Source organism: Phascolarctos cinereus, unplaced genomic scaffold (genome assembly GCF_003287225.1).
Source record: "Phascolarctos cinereus isolate Bilbo 61053 unplaced genomic scaffold, phaCin_HiC Scaffold_726;HRSCAF=1367, whole genome shotgun sequence".
Classification (NCBI taxonomy): Eukaryota; Metazoa; Chordata; class Mammalia; order Diprotodontia; family Phascolarctidae; genus Phascolarctos; species Phascolarctos cinereus.
In genome coordinates this window covers 377,703,848-377,720,667 of record NW_027556098.1, presented here as the reverse complement: position 1 = coordinate 377,720,667, position 16,820 = coordinate 377,703,848, and the positions used below count along the sequence as shown (strand labels likewise).

The 16,820-nt window shown below is 47.3% G+C and overlaps 2 protein-coding genes across 2 annotated transcripts; both read left to right on the top strand.

The window, feature by feature from the left end:
• Positions 1-465: 465 nt before the first annotated feature.
• C1QC (complement C1q C chain) lies at positions 466-6,384 on the top strand. The gene is made up of 3 exons (XM_020983036.2): positions 466-645; positions 1,381-1,562; positions 5,204-6,384. Exons 2-3 carry the CDS (start codon positions 1,382-1,384, stop codon positions 5,758-5,760), a joined length of 738 nt encoding a protein of 245 aa, XP_020838695.1. The 5' UTR covers positions 466-645; position 1,381; the 3' UTR covers positions 5,761-6,384.
• A 3,602-nt stretch (positions 6,385-9,986) lies between these two features.
• Positions 9,987-16,569, top strand: C1QB (complement C1q B chain). The gene is made up of 3 exons (XM_020983037.2): positions 9,987-10,100; positions 14,851-15,050; positions 15,884-16,569. Exons 2-3 carry the CDS (start codon positions 14,879-14,881, stop codon positions 16,456-16,458), a joined length of 747 nt encoding a protein of 248 aa, XP_020838696.1. The 5' UTR covers positions 9,987-10,100; positions 14,851-14,878; the 3' UTR covers positions 16,459-16,569.
• The last annotated feature ends 251 nt before the right edge of the window (positions 16,570-16,820 follow it).

Sequence of the window (16,820 nt, the reverse complement as noted above, 5' to 3'; positions counted from 1 at the left end):
AGTTCATGGATTGATGAGTTTTGCAGTGACTTTGTCTCCTTTCTTTTTCTCTCTCCCTCTTTATTTCAAGGGAAGATTCCCTAGATAGGGAAGGGAAAAGGGATGAATTCAGAAGTGAAGGTAATATAAAAGGAAGACAATAAAAACTTAAAACTAAAAAAAAAAAAAACAACCTGGGGCTTGACTTTGGTGGTTTCTAAGAGTCCTTTCAGCTAACACTCTATGTGAGAACCCTCTATATTCTAAGATCCCTTTCAGACCTAATATTCTAAGTTTGTAAGTCACACCATCTGAGTACCAGACCAGGCCAGCTTTGGCTTTCCTCTTGAAAAAGGGACTCCTAGTTCCCGTCCCTATCTGTCAACACATAGGTTCTCAGAGATCTGGGTGGGTTTTCATGTGGTCAGCCTAGCTCAGCAATCCCCAAGGTCCCTATTTGGGGGAAACAAGGCAAAAGAGGATGTAAGATCTGTGAGGGAAAGAGGGAGGGAGCTGGGGAGAGGGGGACGGGACATGGTGTCCCGAGGCTCCCACCGACCAGACTTCCTCCTGCCTTCTGAGGAGGGAAGCAGCGGCCACTGAGGCACCACTTCTGAAAACAGGCCTAGTGCCTTCCAGCCGATCCCAGGAGGCAGCAGCCCCCAGGTGAGACTGGGCTTTCTCCTTCCCAATATCTTCCCAGGGCTGACTGGTTAGCATGACAGTATCTCGAGGGAGTCAAAGGAACAGAGGGCGGAAGGGAGAGAAGGGGAAAGGAGAGAGTTTTCTCATCCATAAAATTATCTCTACTTTATCTCTAAGGGCACTTCCAGCTCCAATATTCTCTGTTCTGAGAGTCCTCTCAGACTTGACAATCTATGTTCTAAGCTCTCTTCTGGCTCTGACACTGCGTGTTCTGAGGTTCTCCCAAGCTGACGCTCGGTGTGCTAAGAAAGGTCCCTTCCAGACTTCATGGTCTGTATTCTGATAATATTCTAAATGCCAGATGTCCCCACAGTCCTGAGATGTAGCTCAGGGATTCCTAAGAATCTTACTGAACATAGGACTGAGGAAGGGGGAAAGGATTAAGAGTAGAAGGGAAGGAAAGGTGGAAGTGGAGAAAGAGGGTAGGTCCCATGTTTCCTTCTGAACCTAGGAGTCTGGTCTTGGGGAGAAAGCCTTTTCTTCTGCAGGTAAGACTGAGGGGGAGGGGGCCAGAGGCAAGCAAATGGAGTGGTGACCCCCAGCTAGCCTAGCTATGGCCAGCTGGATTTCCACTTGGCTTTCCATCCCCTGTACCCCTGGTAGGTGTTCTTGGAGGGGGGGTTGCTCTCCAAAGGGTTTTAGAAAGGGAGAGCCCGGAAGCTTCTTCCTCCCTCACTCGTGCTGGGATTTCCACAGGATGGACATGAAGCCACCTCAGGGCCATGGCCTGAATCGGCTCCTGTTCCTATTGGCCCTTCTGGGAGCAACCCAGGCTGACCCTGCCTCCAGCTGCTATGGGATCCCTGGAATGCCTGGCCTGCCTGGGGCTCCAGGGAAAGATGGCCGAGATGGGCTGAAGGGGCCCAAGGGGGAGCCAGGTGAGTCCTGCCAGCCTACAGAAAGTGACTGAATGGGGAAGAGCGGAGATAGGAGTGGGAATGGAGGGAAGGGGGCACCACGGCTCCCTGGGGTCCAGTGTTTGGCTACCATGCCTTGCCTCAATTTACAGTAATCCCCTATTCGTGGGAGATGCTGAAGGACGATGCCAGCAGATGCCCATCCCCTTGGAATGCAAACCTGGCAGGGGGCTCTATATTCCATGCTTAAGGAGCCGTGAGACTCTCAGAATGCTTCACGCCCTCTTCTCCTCCGAGGGTGCGGGGCTCCATTCTGGAAGCTCAGAACTGTCGGGGATCATAGAAGAGAGGCAAGCTCAGCATCCAGTCCTATGCCCTCATTTTACAGATAAAGAAATTGTAATTGAGGCAGAGGAAGGCTTTTGTACAAGATCATGGGCCCATTAAGTGGAAAAGTGAGAGCTAGAACCCAGGGGTCCTGACTCCCAATGCACAGCAACGGCGTCATCTGCTCACCACGACCAAACCTTGGGAAGACTCTGCTCTCTCCTCCTTTCTCCCCTGCCCAGAGGATCTTAGTCATCAATTAAGTGAAGAGGAAGAAGGAGGGGAAGATGGACCACAGCCCCAGGGAACCAGAAATGTGTGAGGGTGGGATCTGACCATAGAGATCTGGGGGAAGGGTGGGTTAGGGGGCAACGTCTGCTTCTATGTCTGTATTGTACTGGGGCTCCAGGTCTATACAGCAGGAAATTAAGAAGGGTTGGCCTCAGTAAGGGAGGGAGTCTCTCTGAGTGTGTTTGTACATGTGTGTGTTCACAATATCCCTACCTGTGACCAAATGAGGCAATAGACATGACACACAAATGCTAATATATACCCACCTGGAGGTTAAATATCTGTAAAAGACTGTGTGTGTGTGTGTGTGTGTGTGTGAGATAGGCTGTGCAGGTGTGTGCCTGAGTCTATATGAGTATGTCTGAGGGGCGTCTGCGGGGAGCTTTGTATGTATTTCTGTAACTTTGTGTCAGTGTGAGACGATGTGTGTGTTCAAGGTTGTAGAGCTGTGCAGAGAGCACGTAAACAAGAAAAGCAGTTACTAATAACAGTAACACACAGATATACAGAGCGCTAAGGTTCACAAAGTGCTATAAATGCCACCTCCAGCAACTCATAGTCATAACTCACCTTTATAAAGAGACGTAAGGTTTCCCAAGCAATTTTTTACATGTGTAATCTCATTAGAGATTACCTGCACAACCCAGGGAGGTGGCTGCTATTATTTCCCCATTTTGTGGAAGGGGAAACTGAGGCTCAGAGAAGTTAGAGACTCAGCTGGTAAGGATCTTAGGTAGGAGTTAAACTTTGACCCCAGGTTCAAACTTCTCCACTTAACATGTTGTGTGGTCTCCGTAGGCACGTTTGTCATTGAAAGTGTATATAGGAAGCAGGCTGTGTGTTTCTGTGTGTGTGTTCGTGGGATGCTCTGTGGTGGGAGGAGAGGAGGTATGGGGGTGTACCTAGAGGGTGAGGAGGGGCAAAGTGGGGGGCATACTCAGGGGAAGCCCTATATGTATGTTAATGCATCTATCTGGAGAAGGTTTAGGGTTCCCTCCACTTCTAATATTCCCAGAGCACTTTGGCCTTTGCCCCATTCCACTTTGTTTTCCTTATTTCTATGTGCACTTGGCACATCTCTAACAACTGACTCTAAGCGAGTTCCTTAGGGACACAGACTGTGTGGCCTTTCATCTTTGGATCCCCATCTCCCAGCACAAGACCTTGCATATAGTGGGTGTTTAATAAAGGCTTGGCGAATTGAATGGCGAGCACCTGGGGCAGGGAGTCTGCACACCTGGTTCTAGCTCCAGTCCTATTTCCTTTCCTGTAGCTGAACTATGGTGAACGAGTGTACATTGGGAAATGGCTGGGGCTGGAAGGAAGACTTCTCTGACTTTCTGAGGACAGGCAGTATGGTGTCATCCTAATTCTAACAAGTCACATTCCCAGGGAGCCCTTGGAGGTCCACAAAGCACATTCCTCAAAATGAGATGGACGATATAGGTATTATTCTCCCCATTTTACAAATGCAGAAATGATGACTTATCCAAGGTCACATAACTTATAAGCACTCAAGCCCAATCCTGAATTTAAGACAGTCACACCTTCCTTTGCACCACCTTGTCAGGGAGGTTAGCTAGGCAGCATGGGTTAATGGCAAACATTCTAGATTTGGAACCAGAAGATCTGGTCTGACTCTGCCTGCTATGAACCAGATCATACAGACAAGGAAGTAATTTCTCCTCTCCACTATTCAGTGTCCCCATCTACAAAATGGGGAGACTATTCCTCACACTCCCTGTACCTGGTCACCTTACAGGTAACCCTATGGGGTTTTGAGGAGCCTGTTTTGTAAACTATAAAGTGCAACAGAGATGGGAATGGTTACTAATGATCATTGATCTCCTACTAAGTGCCCAGGGCTCTCTGAGATGCTTTGGAAGGTACAAAGAGCTCTAAGGTTCAGACCTTGACCTCAATCAGCCAACCAGCATTTGTTAAGAGCCCCTTTGTGTCAAGTCCTGTGGCAGGCACTGGGGAACCAAAGAGAAAAGGGAAAAAAAAAACCCTGCCCTCAGGGAGTTTATATTCTATCAGGAAAAAACAAAAGGTACACATATAAACATCTATGAAATGCATACAAAGTTAAGACAAGGTTGTTTCAAAGGGTAGTGGGGTTCTTCATGTTGGTGAGAGAAAACCCACATCAATATTTAAATTTAAAAAACCATGAAGTTTCAAAAAGCAGAATCCCTGAGTGTGGATGAAGTAGTGTGTGCAAACAGACAGCTGTAGAGCACGAGAATCCATCCTGAGTTGTGGTGATCAGAAATGGTTTTATGGAAGAGGTGGACCCAGAGCTGAGCCTTAGAGGACCAGCAGAATTAGGGGAGAGGGAGAAAAGGGAGACTTCACTTCTGAGAGGGGCATGGTGGGAGGTAAACATATGGATGGTATGTCTCCTAAAATATGAAACACTTAGGAAATCTCTTTCTTTCTCCTTGTCCACTCCTTTCTTTCTCTTATGAAATCACAGCACCTCAAAGCTGGAAAGAGCCCAAGGGAAGGGTGGTCCTAGAATATCCCTACCTGAGCAGGAATCCTTTTTATAGTAAGAGTGTCAAACCTGAATTTAATGGATGTGGAACCTTGGACATGGCATTTAATGGCTCCAAACCTTAGTTTCCTCATCTGTAAAATGGGCATCAGAACATTCACATTGCCCATGAGGAAAGCTTTTTGTAGACCTTAGCATACTATAGGGATGTGAGTCATGGATTATTGTTATTGTTCATAATAATAAGCAATGCTTCTATTAATGTATTCTGAGGTGGTAACAATAATAACATATTTGTTTAGCAGGTTAAGGTTTATAAAATGCATTCTCATCATAACCCAGTGAGGTAGACAATATAAGTATTATTCTTCCTATTCTATAGACCAGAATACTGAGGCTCAGATGTACCATTTTCCTTTTGTCTTTGCATTCCCCGCACCTAATGTAGTATTTGGCATATAATATTGCTTAATAAATTCTCACTAATGAATTGATTGAGCTCCAGTATAGGATGTCCTCTCTGAAATGTCCCTTCTTTCCACAGGGATACCAGCCATTCCTGGGACGCGTGGACCCAAGGGCCAGAAAGGAGAACCAGGACTCCCAGGTCACCCTGGGAAGAACGGTCCCATGGGACCAGCTGGGCCCCCTGGTGATGCAGGCTCCCAGGGTCCACCAGGAGAGCCAGGTATCCCTGGCAAATACAAGCTGAAGTACCAGTCGGTGTTCTCAGTGACACGGAAGACCCAGGAGTACCCAGAGCCCAATAAACTGGTGAGGTTCAACACGGTCATCACCAACCCTCAAGGGGACTATGACGTGACCACGGGCAAATTCACCTGCAAGGTGCCAGGCCTCTATTACTTTGTCTACCACACATCCCAAACGGCCAACATGTGCCTCTCCCTGTTCCTGAGTGGTACCAAAAAGGCCTCCTTCTGTGACCATTTATCCAACAAAAAGCAAGTCACCTCAGGCGGGGTCCTGCTCCAAGTGGCATTGGGAGAGGAGGTGTGGCTGGAGGTCAACGACTTTAATGGCATGGTTGGCACTGAGGGTTCTGATAGCGTCTTCTCTGGCTTCCTGCTCTTTCCAGACTAGACCCTTATGATAGCTTGTCCAGCCTTCTCTCCACCCATCATCTCCCATGCTTGTCTCATGCTCTTTCTCTCACAAATAGAATGGAAGCTCTTTGCGGGCAGGGGGTGGTTCACTGTTTTACTTTGTATCCCCAGGACCTGACACCTAGTAGGCATTTAATAAATAATTGTGGATTGATTGGAGAGACCTCCTTTCTCCCTCCCTATCAGCTGAATCCTGCTGGTCTTACCTCTGCTGTCTTGACTTGGCCAGCCCACACCAATCTCTCGCTCCCATGCTCTTATGATGCCATCCGCCCCCCTATTTAGCTCTGAGCATAGACTACTCTGGGCTGTAGCTGACTGATCATGCCAGTTAGCCTCTCTTGCCTCCACCATCCGGCCGTGAGCTTCTGGAGGGCAGAATCTATGCCAATGGACCCAGGATGCAGTAGTATTCAATAAATGTCGGTCGTGCTGATGATGTCTAGAAGTTCTAAGCCCTCTGGGAAGCCATCCTGGCAATCATGAGGGGCCCTTGAATGTCAAGGACATTATTTGTTTGTTGGTTTATTCTTCAGAAAATGTGTTTTAAGGTTTGCCTTTGTTTGTTTCTTCTGCCTCCATTAAAGCTGTTAGTACTCAAGTCATTGAAAATGTGTTTGAATTCTCACAAGTATGTTTGAATGTGGAAGGACAGCCTGGGAGGGTGGATAGAGAACCAGCCTAAAAACCAGGAAGTCCCTCCTCCCACACATATTGGCATGACCCTGGACAAGTCACTAAAACATCTCAGAGCTCTAAGCAATTCTCTAAGAATGGAAGATGCATAGAGGGTGCCAATCTGCACTGGTGGAGGGAGTATCCTCACCTGGGAGTTCCCTGTCCCAGTGAAATCACAAGTCCAGCCCCTAGCCTTGTGTCTAAATGTGAATTTTGCCTTCCACAGGAGAGCTCACTTAACAAATGACTCAGCCATCATCACAGAATCACTAACCGAGGTCTAATTAAAGCATCTGATCCTTGTTCTTCCCTGCTGTGCACATTAGCCAGTATTTGGTCAATAGCCAGGACATGCAAAATACTCTCTAAGAGATATTAAAACTCATTCACCACCCCAGCCCCCGCACAAGAACCCCAATGGGCCAACTCAGTCAACCAGAAAGATCTCGGTTTCTTGAATAGTTAAAAAAAAGTCAGGGAGGGGGCAGCAAGGTAGTGCAGTGGATAGAGCACTGGCCCTGGAGTCAGGAGGACCTGAGTTCAAATCCAGTGTCAGACACTTACTAACTACGTGACCCTGGACAAGTTACTTAACTCCAATTGCCTCCAAAACAAAAAGTCAGGGAGTAAGAGGATCTGAATTCTAGTCCAACTTCTGAGCTCTGAAGGAGCTGCAGGATACTAGGGAAGGGAATAAGCATTTATATGGTACCTACTATGTGCCCATCTCTGTGTTAAGTGCTTCTTCAATATTGTCTCATTTAATCCTCACAATTACCCTGGGAGATGGGTATTGTTATTATACCCATTTGACAGTTGAGGAAACTGAGGCAGACAGCGGTGAAGTGACTTGCCCAGCGTCACACAGCTGGTGAGTGTCTGAGGCTGGATTTGAATTTAGGTCTTCCTGAACTGCAGCCTAGTGCTCTAACCACTGCATCTCCTGGCTTGAGCTTCCTCCTCTACAAAATGAAAGGGTAAGTCTGAATAGTTGCTCTATGGTCCCTTCCAGACCTGACAAACCATTCCTCTAGCTCTCGCACCCCTGCCATTCTAGTAGGAGAAGGAATTCCCAGGTGAGGGACATCCCTCTACAAATGCAGGTCAGTACCTTCTCTGCAAAGTGTCGGGTTAGACGGCTGCCTAGGTCACTGAGAGCTTAAGGGACTTGCCTAATTAGGGTCACACATCCAGGATATGTCAATGGGGGGACCTGAACCCAGCCCTTTCTCTATGCAGTGGGCCCTTTCATTGTGCAGATGGGAAGCCTGAGGCACAGACTGGCTCAGTGTCTCAGCCCAGGTAGCAAAGGTAGGAAATGCCTGAACAAGCACAGAAACCAAGGCCCTCTAACTCCAAATCTTGCATTCTTTCCAAGAAAGTTGCTTGTCTCTAACACGCTGTGTTCTAAGGGCCCTCCCACCTCTGACATCCTGTGTTCTAAGGCCCCTCCCAGCTCTGACATTCTGTGTTCTAAGGCCCCTCCTGCCTCTGATATTCTGTGTTCTAAGGGCCTTCCCAGCTCTGACATCCTGTGTTCTAAGGGCCCTCCCAGCTTCAGCATTCCAAGTTCTAAGGGCTCTCCCAGCTCTGACATCCCATGTTCTAAGGGCTCTCCCAGCTCTGACATTCCGTGTTCTAAGGGCTCTCCCAGTTTTCACATTCTGTGTTCTAAAGGCCCTCCTAGCTCTGACATCCTGTGTTCTAAGGTTCTCCCAGTTCTGACACTCTGTGTTCCGAGGTCCATTTGAAGTCTAATATTCTAGCAGTTTGACTCCCTTCTCCATCTCACTTCCCTCCATCCCTGCCCAGTTAAACAAGGCATAAGGAACTTGCTGTAGCCCTGAGTTTCAGCAAATCACAAATCCCCGGTTTCTGGGGAAGCCTTTGATGTTGAGTAGATTTGCATACTTTAGGCCATGGTTCCATTAGGTTTCCTATGGTGCTTTTGCCTGAACTGTCCTTGAGTTTCTGGAATAAATTCTTGATCTGACCACCTATATGTTCTTCCCTTGACCCCACAGAACGAAAGCCACCACTGGGTGTTCAATGGGGTGAAGAGGGGTTGGAGCAGGATGGCAAAGGTGGAAAGGGAGAGGCCGAGAGGAGAGGGAAGGCTGGGATCTGGGGATAACTTAGATGGGGGACAAAGGTGGGGGGAGGAAGCTGGAATTTGAGCTGAAGCTTTGAGACCCCAAGCCAAAACGTGATCAGTAGAATTCCTCATCTTCTGTAGTCTATCTCAGGACACATCCCTCCCCTCGACTCCCTTTTCCTTTTCTGTTTCAATCTCTATTCTCTCAAGTCTTTAGCTCTACACTCTGTTTTAAATCACTTCCATCTCTGCCATAAGAGCATAGATTTGGAACTGCAAGGTACCTGAGAGGTCATCTAGTTAAACTGCCTCATTTTATACCTGAGGAAACTGAGGCACAGTTAGGCTGCACGATTTACCTGGGGTCACACAGCTAATGTCTGAGGCAATATTTGAACAGACTAATAATGCCCTATACACTTTGTTATAATGCCTATACATTCTATATGCCAAGAATCATCACAATTCTGACATTCTATGTTCCAAAGCCCTTCCCAGCTCTGACCTTCCATGTTCTAAGGCCCTTTGCAACTCTGACATTCTATGTTCTAAGGGCTCTCCCAGCTCTGACATTTTGGGTTCTAAGGTCCCTTCCAGCTCTGACACTCAATGTCCTAAGGTCTCTCCTAGCTCTGACTTTTTTTTTTCCTAAGGACTCTCCCAGCTCTGACGTTCTGTGTTCTGAGGACTGGTTCTAAGGTCCCTTCCAGTTCTGACATTCAATGTTCTAAGATCTCTCCTAGCTCTGACTTTTTTTTCCCTAAAGGCTCTTCCAGCTCTGACATTCTGTGTTCTGAAGGCCTTCCCAACTCTTACATTCTCTGTTCTAAGGTCTCTCCTAACTCTAACATTCTGTAGTTCTATGATCAACAAATTTCAAAATTTTTATTATGGACAGATGATGGCTGGAGAGAGAAGGGGATCACTTGGGACTTGTATTTGGGGAGTGTTAAGTTGGGGAAGGAGCACAGAGATAAGTGATCTCAGGGGAAGAGAATAGACAAACAACTAAATTCACATTTTTACTCTGGATTATTCCTGAGAACCAGACTTACCGAAAGACATGAAGATCCAAATCAGAGCATGGTATCTTCATGTGCGTGGATAGGACAGGGAGTGTCAGGGGAGAAGAACAGTTTCAATTTCCCCATCTTCTTCAGAAGAAGATCTTGAGGCCAGAGGGCCTCTTGAGTGGGTGAGAGAAGTCAAGATGTGGAAGTCCTGCCTGGACCGTATGTCCCCACAGCTGCCCGACTGCTGCTGAGCCAGCAGAACTAACTACCCCAAAGCCACAGGGTCAGTCCATTTGCTATAAATATCTAACTGGACTTCCACAACAGGACCTGAAACTGCCTGATGAAGCAGCAATGAAGTAGGGGAAAGGGAAAGGGGGTGTGGGACTCTGGCCTGGCTCTCTGCCCTTGGGTGTGGGGGAGGGAGGGAGAGTGGAAACTTCTCCTTAGAGCTCAAAGCAACCAGATTCTAATGACAGACTCCTGCCACCCTTGGGACCTCCTCAAACTGCAAGCGACTGACCTACCCAGGTAAGCATGAGCTTTGGTGACATAATGGAGATATTGAGTCCCAGTTGGGAGTAAGCAGGGTAGGCATTTTATCTATAGATCTAGAGACCATAGAATGTTAGAAATGGAAGGGACTTTAGAACAGAGACTCTCAGAGCTGAGAAGGACCTCAGAAGTTAAAATGGCAGAGCTGAAAAGGAACTTAGAACATACACGTATCGGGGATAGGAGGGGTCATAGCCCATCATTTCATTTTAGAGACTATGAAACTGAGACCTGAAGAATTTAGTGGAAGAGCTGGGACTGGGACTGAGGTCTCTCAAGCCCCTGCTTCTGTTCTCTCCCTTAGCTTTCGCTTAGAGGATCTTGCATTTCTGTATGCTCCAACTCTCATCCTCTCTGATTTTGGTTGGAACTCAGAATTGCTGGCTTCCTGAGAAGTCTCTCTTCTTGCCAGTCTGAAATCTTCTGAAGACAAATCTTTTCTTCCTCTAGCACTCTACCTCCAGTCCCCCGACGACTGGGTCCTGTTTAATCTTATTGTTTTATAACTCTCAGATTCTCTGACCTCTCCTGAAAGAGAGAGGGACTACCCATTGAGACAGATTAATAATTGGTCATCACACAAGCCCGGGCTAGTAGAAATAATAGAAATGAAAGAGAGACGACCCGGATTCTCATCCTGGACTTTACCGCTAACTTTCTGCATTAACTTAAGGAAGTAGCTGATCTTCCTTGGGCCTCAGTTTCTTTATCAATTAAGTGAGAGGGTCTTGGAGGTCCCTTCTGGCTCCAACAGTCCGAGGCAGTCACGTAATATGTCTGAGGCATAACTGTAATGTGAAGAGGCTGCTTTGATAACCCACATTTGAAATGGGTCTAACACAGACGCCCTCAGCACGATTACTTCAGGGTTAAAATACAAACCAGGAGAACTAGAGGGAAGGAGAGCTGGATTTTGGGTCAAAAGCCAGTCATTAGAGTCCTGACCCCACCACTTCCCATCCATGTGGGAAGGGGAATAAACATTCAGTAAGGGCCTACTCTGTGGCAGGCACTGTGCGAAGTGCTTTACAAATAACTATCTTATGTGATCTTTACAACAACCCCATAAGTTGGGGCTATAATTATCCCCATTTTACAGTTGAGGAAACTGAGGCAGACAGAGGTTAAGTGACTTTCCCAGAGTCACACAGTTAAATTTCTGAGGCTGAATTTGAACTCAGGACTTCTGGACTCCAAGCTTAGTGGTCTTCTGGACTCTATATTCTGGTGTTACCAACCAGCCAGTGACCTTGTTTCCTCTTTCCAGGCAGGCCTCAGTTTACCCATCTACAAAATGGGGGCACTAATACCCTCACTACCTTCATCACAGGGGTCTTATGAATTTCATGTGAAGGTTCTTTGTAAGGGAAACTACCCAACTCTCCCAAACTCTCCCAAAACTCTCCCCCAATGTGCTGTGTAATTATGACCAAGCTTGGCCCAAAAGAAAAGATGAAAAAGAAGATAGGGAAAATGTATCTCTCTATTTTCCTTGGAAAGGTGGAAGACTTCTGGTATGTACTGTTAGACTTGACTGATTTATTACTTAGATTTCATAATAAGCTCTCCACCCCACCCCACCCCACTTTTTTTCATTCTTTGTTGTAAGGGATGGCTCTTTGGGGAGAGAAAAGGAGAAGTTTGGAAATGCTAGCTTTTAATAAGCTATCAACAAACAGTAAAAACCATTTTTTTAAAAGAAAAGTACTCCATAAAGTATAACAGAAGTGGTGACAAACTGGAGAAGGAAGGAGGGAAGAAGGGATGGGAGGAAGGGAAAGAAGAGAAAGAAGATGAGAAAAAGAATCCAGAAAAAATAGCTAGAACATATGGACTGAGGTTTCAGAGAGGTCAGCTGCCACTCAACCTAAGGAAATCAGAGCTATACCTGGGCTGTGTTGGGAAGTAGTGAGTTCTCCATCACTGGGAGTCTTCAGCTGGAAGCTTAATGTCCTCTTGTCAGGAATTTGTCAAGGGGATTTCTGCTCAGATACCTGTCAAAGCCACAGAACTCTGAGGTCCCCATTAGACTGTAACCTCCTTAAAAGGAGGAATTGTTCCATTCCTTTGCTTGGCATCCCCATTGCCTAGCACAATGCTTGACCCACAGCAAGTACTTAACAGGTACTTTTTTGATGGGGAGGCAGGGGTGAAGTGACTTACCCAGGGTCACCAGCTAGTGTCAGGCTCTCCTGACATAGTGCTCTGTGCACTATGGCGCCACCTAGCCGTCCCTAATAAGTACTTGTTAACCAATTGTCTCTTCAAATGTTTGAAGACAGTGGTGGTGGTGGTGGTGGTGGCGGTGAGGATGAGGATGTCAGGGAATGAAATCAGAGGTTGGATATCACCCCAGACACACATTCACCAGACGGCGTGGTTTGGGTTTGGGAGAGCTCTTTGAATCCCTCCTGGATAGGTGATCTCACTGGGAACTGAAGGCTGGCAGGGCTGGACAGCTCCCAACTGACTGTTGACAAGACCAGACTCAGGAGCAGGGGAGGAGATGCTGCCTGCCTCGAGGCCCTCCCATTAGAGGCAGGGAGTTAACACCAGCTAGGTAGGTAGTGGGTTCCCTGTCCCTGATGGTCATTGCGTGAAGACTGGATGACTATTTGTCCAGGTTGGCAGAGAGGAGATTCTTACTCAGATAAAGGTTAAGCTAGTCTCTCCTCCTGCCCTAAGATTTTGTGACTAACACTCAACCAGCCTTTATTAAGCACCTGCTACTTTGTGCCAAGCACGGGACATACAAAGACAAAAATGGAGCCCTGTCTACAAGGAACACAAAGTCTATTGGACAGATAACGATATAGGACAGTGCTTGATAAAGGCCACATAAGTGGTGCAGAGAGTACGCTCAGAGTAGGAGAGAGCTATCAAAGAGGGGCTGTCATCATAGAGAAGGTGAATATGAAGGTCAGACAGGGTGTGGAGGGACAAAGAGAGGGGTAAGAGGGCATTCTGGAAAGAGGGAGAGGGATGAGCAAAAGCATAGAGGTAGCAAAAGGCATTAGTAGACCAAGTTGTCTGAAGCAGAGCATTTATGTTGGGGAGAATTGTAGAATGTTAGAGTTCAGATCTGGAAGAAACCTAGGTCACAGAAAGTACAGCTAGAAAGTGTCTTAGAACAGAGAATTTCAGAGCTAGAAAGGACCTTAGAATACAGAATGTCAGAGCTAAGAGAAGCCTTAGAACACAGAATGTCAGAGCTGGGAGAGGTCTTAGAAGAGAGAATGTCAGAGCTGGGAGGGTCTTTAGGACACAAAATTTTGGCCCTGGAAGGGAACAGAAGAATATTAGCAATGAAAGAGATCTCAGAATGTAGCCTTTTAGAGAGAGAAGAGGCCTTAGAACAGAGGAGTATTAGAAATGGAAAGAACCATAGAACTTGGAATGTCAGACCTAGGAGGGACCTAAAAGATCATCTTGCCTACCTCCTTACTTTACAGATGAGGGCACTGAGGCCGAAGGAGACACAGTGCTTTTTCCAGGGTTCCCTAGCTAGTAAGTGGAAGAGCCTAGATTCTCACCCATTTCTAACTCCTCCCCTCCTCTTTGCGCTGTCCAGCACCTCCTCCTGCAGGTAGGATGATGAGACTTGGAGCCGAACAGAGAAGGGCCCTGAACACCAGGTAGAAGACCAGTCACTGAAAGCTTTTGAGCAGTTAGCAACCTGATGAAAACTATGTTTTTGGAAGGTTTACAGGATTCAGAGCTGCAGCATAATTGAGAGATCATCTAAGTCTAACACCCTAGGGAAGAAAACACAGGCCCAGAGAGGAGATAGGCCTTTCTCAACTTTCCCAAGCCTTATCAATCTTCCCAGCATCACTTGCATATGTCCACTCCTCTCCACCCACCCCAGCTCCAGCCTCATCATCCCTCACCTGCACTACTGCAGTAGCATCCCCATTGGCTCCCTACCCCAAGTCTCTCCCAACTCCCATCCATCCTCCACTCAGTTGCCAAAGCGATTTTCCTAAAGTACAAGTTTGACCATGTGACCACCCCTATACTTAGGATACCTCCAGGATCAGTATCAAATCCCTTGCTTGGCATTTAAAATTCTTTACAACCCAGCCGTTTCCTACCTAGCCACACCTTATACCCTTCCACAAACTCCACAATCCAGACACACTGGCCTTCTTGGGTGCTCTTTGCCTATGACAATCTGGCTCGGTGCCTTGGCACTGGCTGTCCCCATTCCTGGGCACTGTCCCTCTTCATTCCCTCCTCTGAGCACACCTGGCTTCCTTTAAGACTCAGCTAAAACACTACCTTCTCCAGGTGAGCCCTTTCCCAGATCCCCCGGTGTTTGAGCCTTCCCTTTCAAAATGTCTTTCCAACTAGTCTGTGAGGATCTTGCACAGACCCAGTTATTTACATGGTGTCTCTCCCAGGACAGAAGGGACCCTGTCCTTACCTTTCTTTGTGTATCCAGTGCTTAGCACATAAGTACAAATGCCTGTTCATTGATTGATATTTGCCTGATGGTAATTCTGAGGGCATTTTTTCTATAATTGAAAAGCCTAGAATCAGAGAAAGTCACCTTAAACTTTCTCCCCTGGCTCTTTGGGTCCCCTAAGGACTGAGGAAAGAACGTTAGCCAGTTAACTGCAAAGAAACTTGTGTGTGTGTGTGTGTGTCTGTCTGTCTGTCTGTCTGTCTGCTGTCTGTTTGTCTGTCTCTCTGGGTGTCTGGGTGTGTCTGCTTATCCCTCTAGGAGACAGCAGTAACAGAGCAGAGTGAAGATGAAACCTTTGGAGTGGGCATTGGTGACATTGCTCCTGCTGGCCCTGGCTGTTGTCACACTGGCTGAGGTCTCCTGCACTGGGCATGCTGCCATCCCAGGGATTCCTGGAACACCAGGGGTAGCTGGCACCAATGGCAAAGATGGCAGCCCTGGGATAAAGGGAGAGAAAGGTATGGAAAATATCTGTGGCTTGGATCTTTGGAGAATTTCCCTCCTCCAACCAACCTCCCTTCTCTCCAAGCCTTCCTGAACTTATTCTCCCTCTACAATCCCCTTAGGGAACATGGGTCAGCAAATTAATCCCATTGGGGTAAAGTTGGGGTGGGGCATAGGGGAAGGAATGATTTCTGTCTGTATCCTTCCCCCCAAAAAAGAACCCAAGAATCAACAGGGTTATCAATGGTATGATAGAACAAGAGCTGACCTGGGAGTCCTTGTCACCCTCTACAATTAGTTTTGCTATATTACTTTGAGCAAATCATTTCCCTTCTCTGACACTCAGTTTTCTTATCTGTCCAATGAGGTCATTGGGATAAGGTTCCTTCCAGTTCTAACATTCTATGGAAAGTGCCTTTCAACCCTAATGCTCTTCCATTTCTAAATCCATAATCCTAATATTCTGTGTTCTAATGGCCCTTCCAGTTCTAACATGTTGTGTTATAACATTTTGTGGTCTTATACCTATTCCAACTCCAATATTCCACATTCCGAATTCTATTTTCTTTCCATTTATATCATGAAGCTCTTTCTGGCTCTAATATTCTATCTTCTAACATCTCTTCCAGACATGACACTCTATGTTCACTCCAGGTCCTTTCTAGCTCTAACATTCTGTGTTCTAGCACCTCTTTCCATTCTGATGATCTCCACTCTAGGGTCTGACACCCTACTGAGGACCCTTCTGTCTCTTAACATTTTATTTTCCAAGGGTGTGTGGAGTGATTAAGCGATTCTCCCCTCAGGTCTATGAATTTAACTAGTTTCCTCTTCTCTGTTTTGTCAGGGCTGCCCGGAGTGTTGGGAGATTCAGGAGAAATTGGGGAAAAGGGAGATTCTGGGAGCCCTGGAAACCCAGGGAAAGTTGGTCCAAAGGGTCCCACTGGCCCCAAAGGCATCCCTGGGCCTGTAGGTCCCCCTGGACCTCCAGGTGAATCCGGAGACTATGGCAACGTGGCAAAGTCAGCCTTCTCTGCCTCAAGGACCATCCACGCCCAGCTGCGGAAGGACCAGCCCATCCGCTTTGACCGGATCATCACCAGGGAAGGCAGTGATTACGAGCCCAGGAATGGCAAGTTTAGTTGCCGGACCCCAGGAATCTACTACTTCACCTACCATGCCAGCTCCCGTGGCAACTTGTGTGTCATCCTAATCAAGGCAAGCCGAGGCTCAGCTAAGGAGGGAGTGGTGACCTTCTGTGACTTTGTCTACAATACCTTCCAGGTCACCACAGGTGGAGCGGTCCTCAAGCTGGAGGCAGGTGATTCAGTTTGGCTGGAGGTCAATGACAAAAATTCCCTGGTGGGCTTGGATGGAGCCAACAGCATCTTCTCTGGGTTCCTGCTCTTCTCTGATGCGTGACCTGCTAACTCTAATCCTGTCTGTCTCTACTTTCCTCCGCACTGTGTTCCCACCCTCTCACCCCCAACCAATTTCACTTCATGTAAAAATAAAGAATTTTAGAGCTACAAAGGACCTCAGAACATAGAATGTCAGAGCTGGGAGGGCCCTTAGAACACAGGATGGCAGAGCTGGGAGGGCCCTTAGAACACAGGATGTCAGAGCTGGGAGGGCCCTTAGAACACAGAATGTCAGAGCTGGGAGGGTCCTTAGAACACAGGATGTCAGCGCTGGGAGGGCCCTTAGAACACAGGATGGCAGAGCTGGGAGGGCCCTTAGAACACAGAACATCAGAGCTGAGAGGAATCTTAGAACAGGGTATT

What these genes read in the sequence shown, in the direction of transcription:
- C1QB (XM_020983037.2), top strand. Translation starts at nt 14,879, where the DNA reads ATGAAACCTTTGGAGTGGGCATTGGTGACATTGCTCCTGCTGGCCCTG. An exon ending in TGGGATAAAGGGAGAGAAAG is followed by an intron (nt 15,051 to 15,883) that starts GTATGGAAAATA and finishes CTGTTTTGTCAG; the next exon opens with GGCTGCCCGGAGTGTTGGGA.
- C1QC (XM_020983036.2), top strand. Translation starts at nt 1,382, where the DNA reads ATGGACATGAAGCCACCTCAGGGCCATGGCCTGAATCGGCTCCTGTTC. An exon ending in GGGGCCCAAGGGGGAGCCAG is followed by an intron (nt 1,563 to 5,203) that starts GTGAGTCCTGCC and finishes TTCTTTCCACAG; the next exon opens with GGATACCAGCCATTCCTGGG.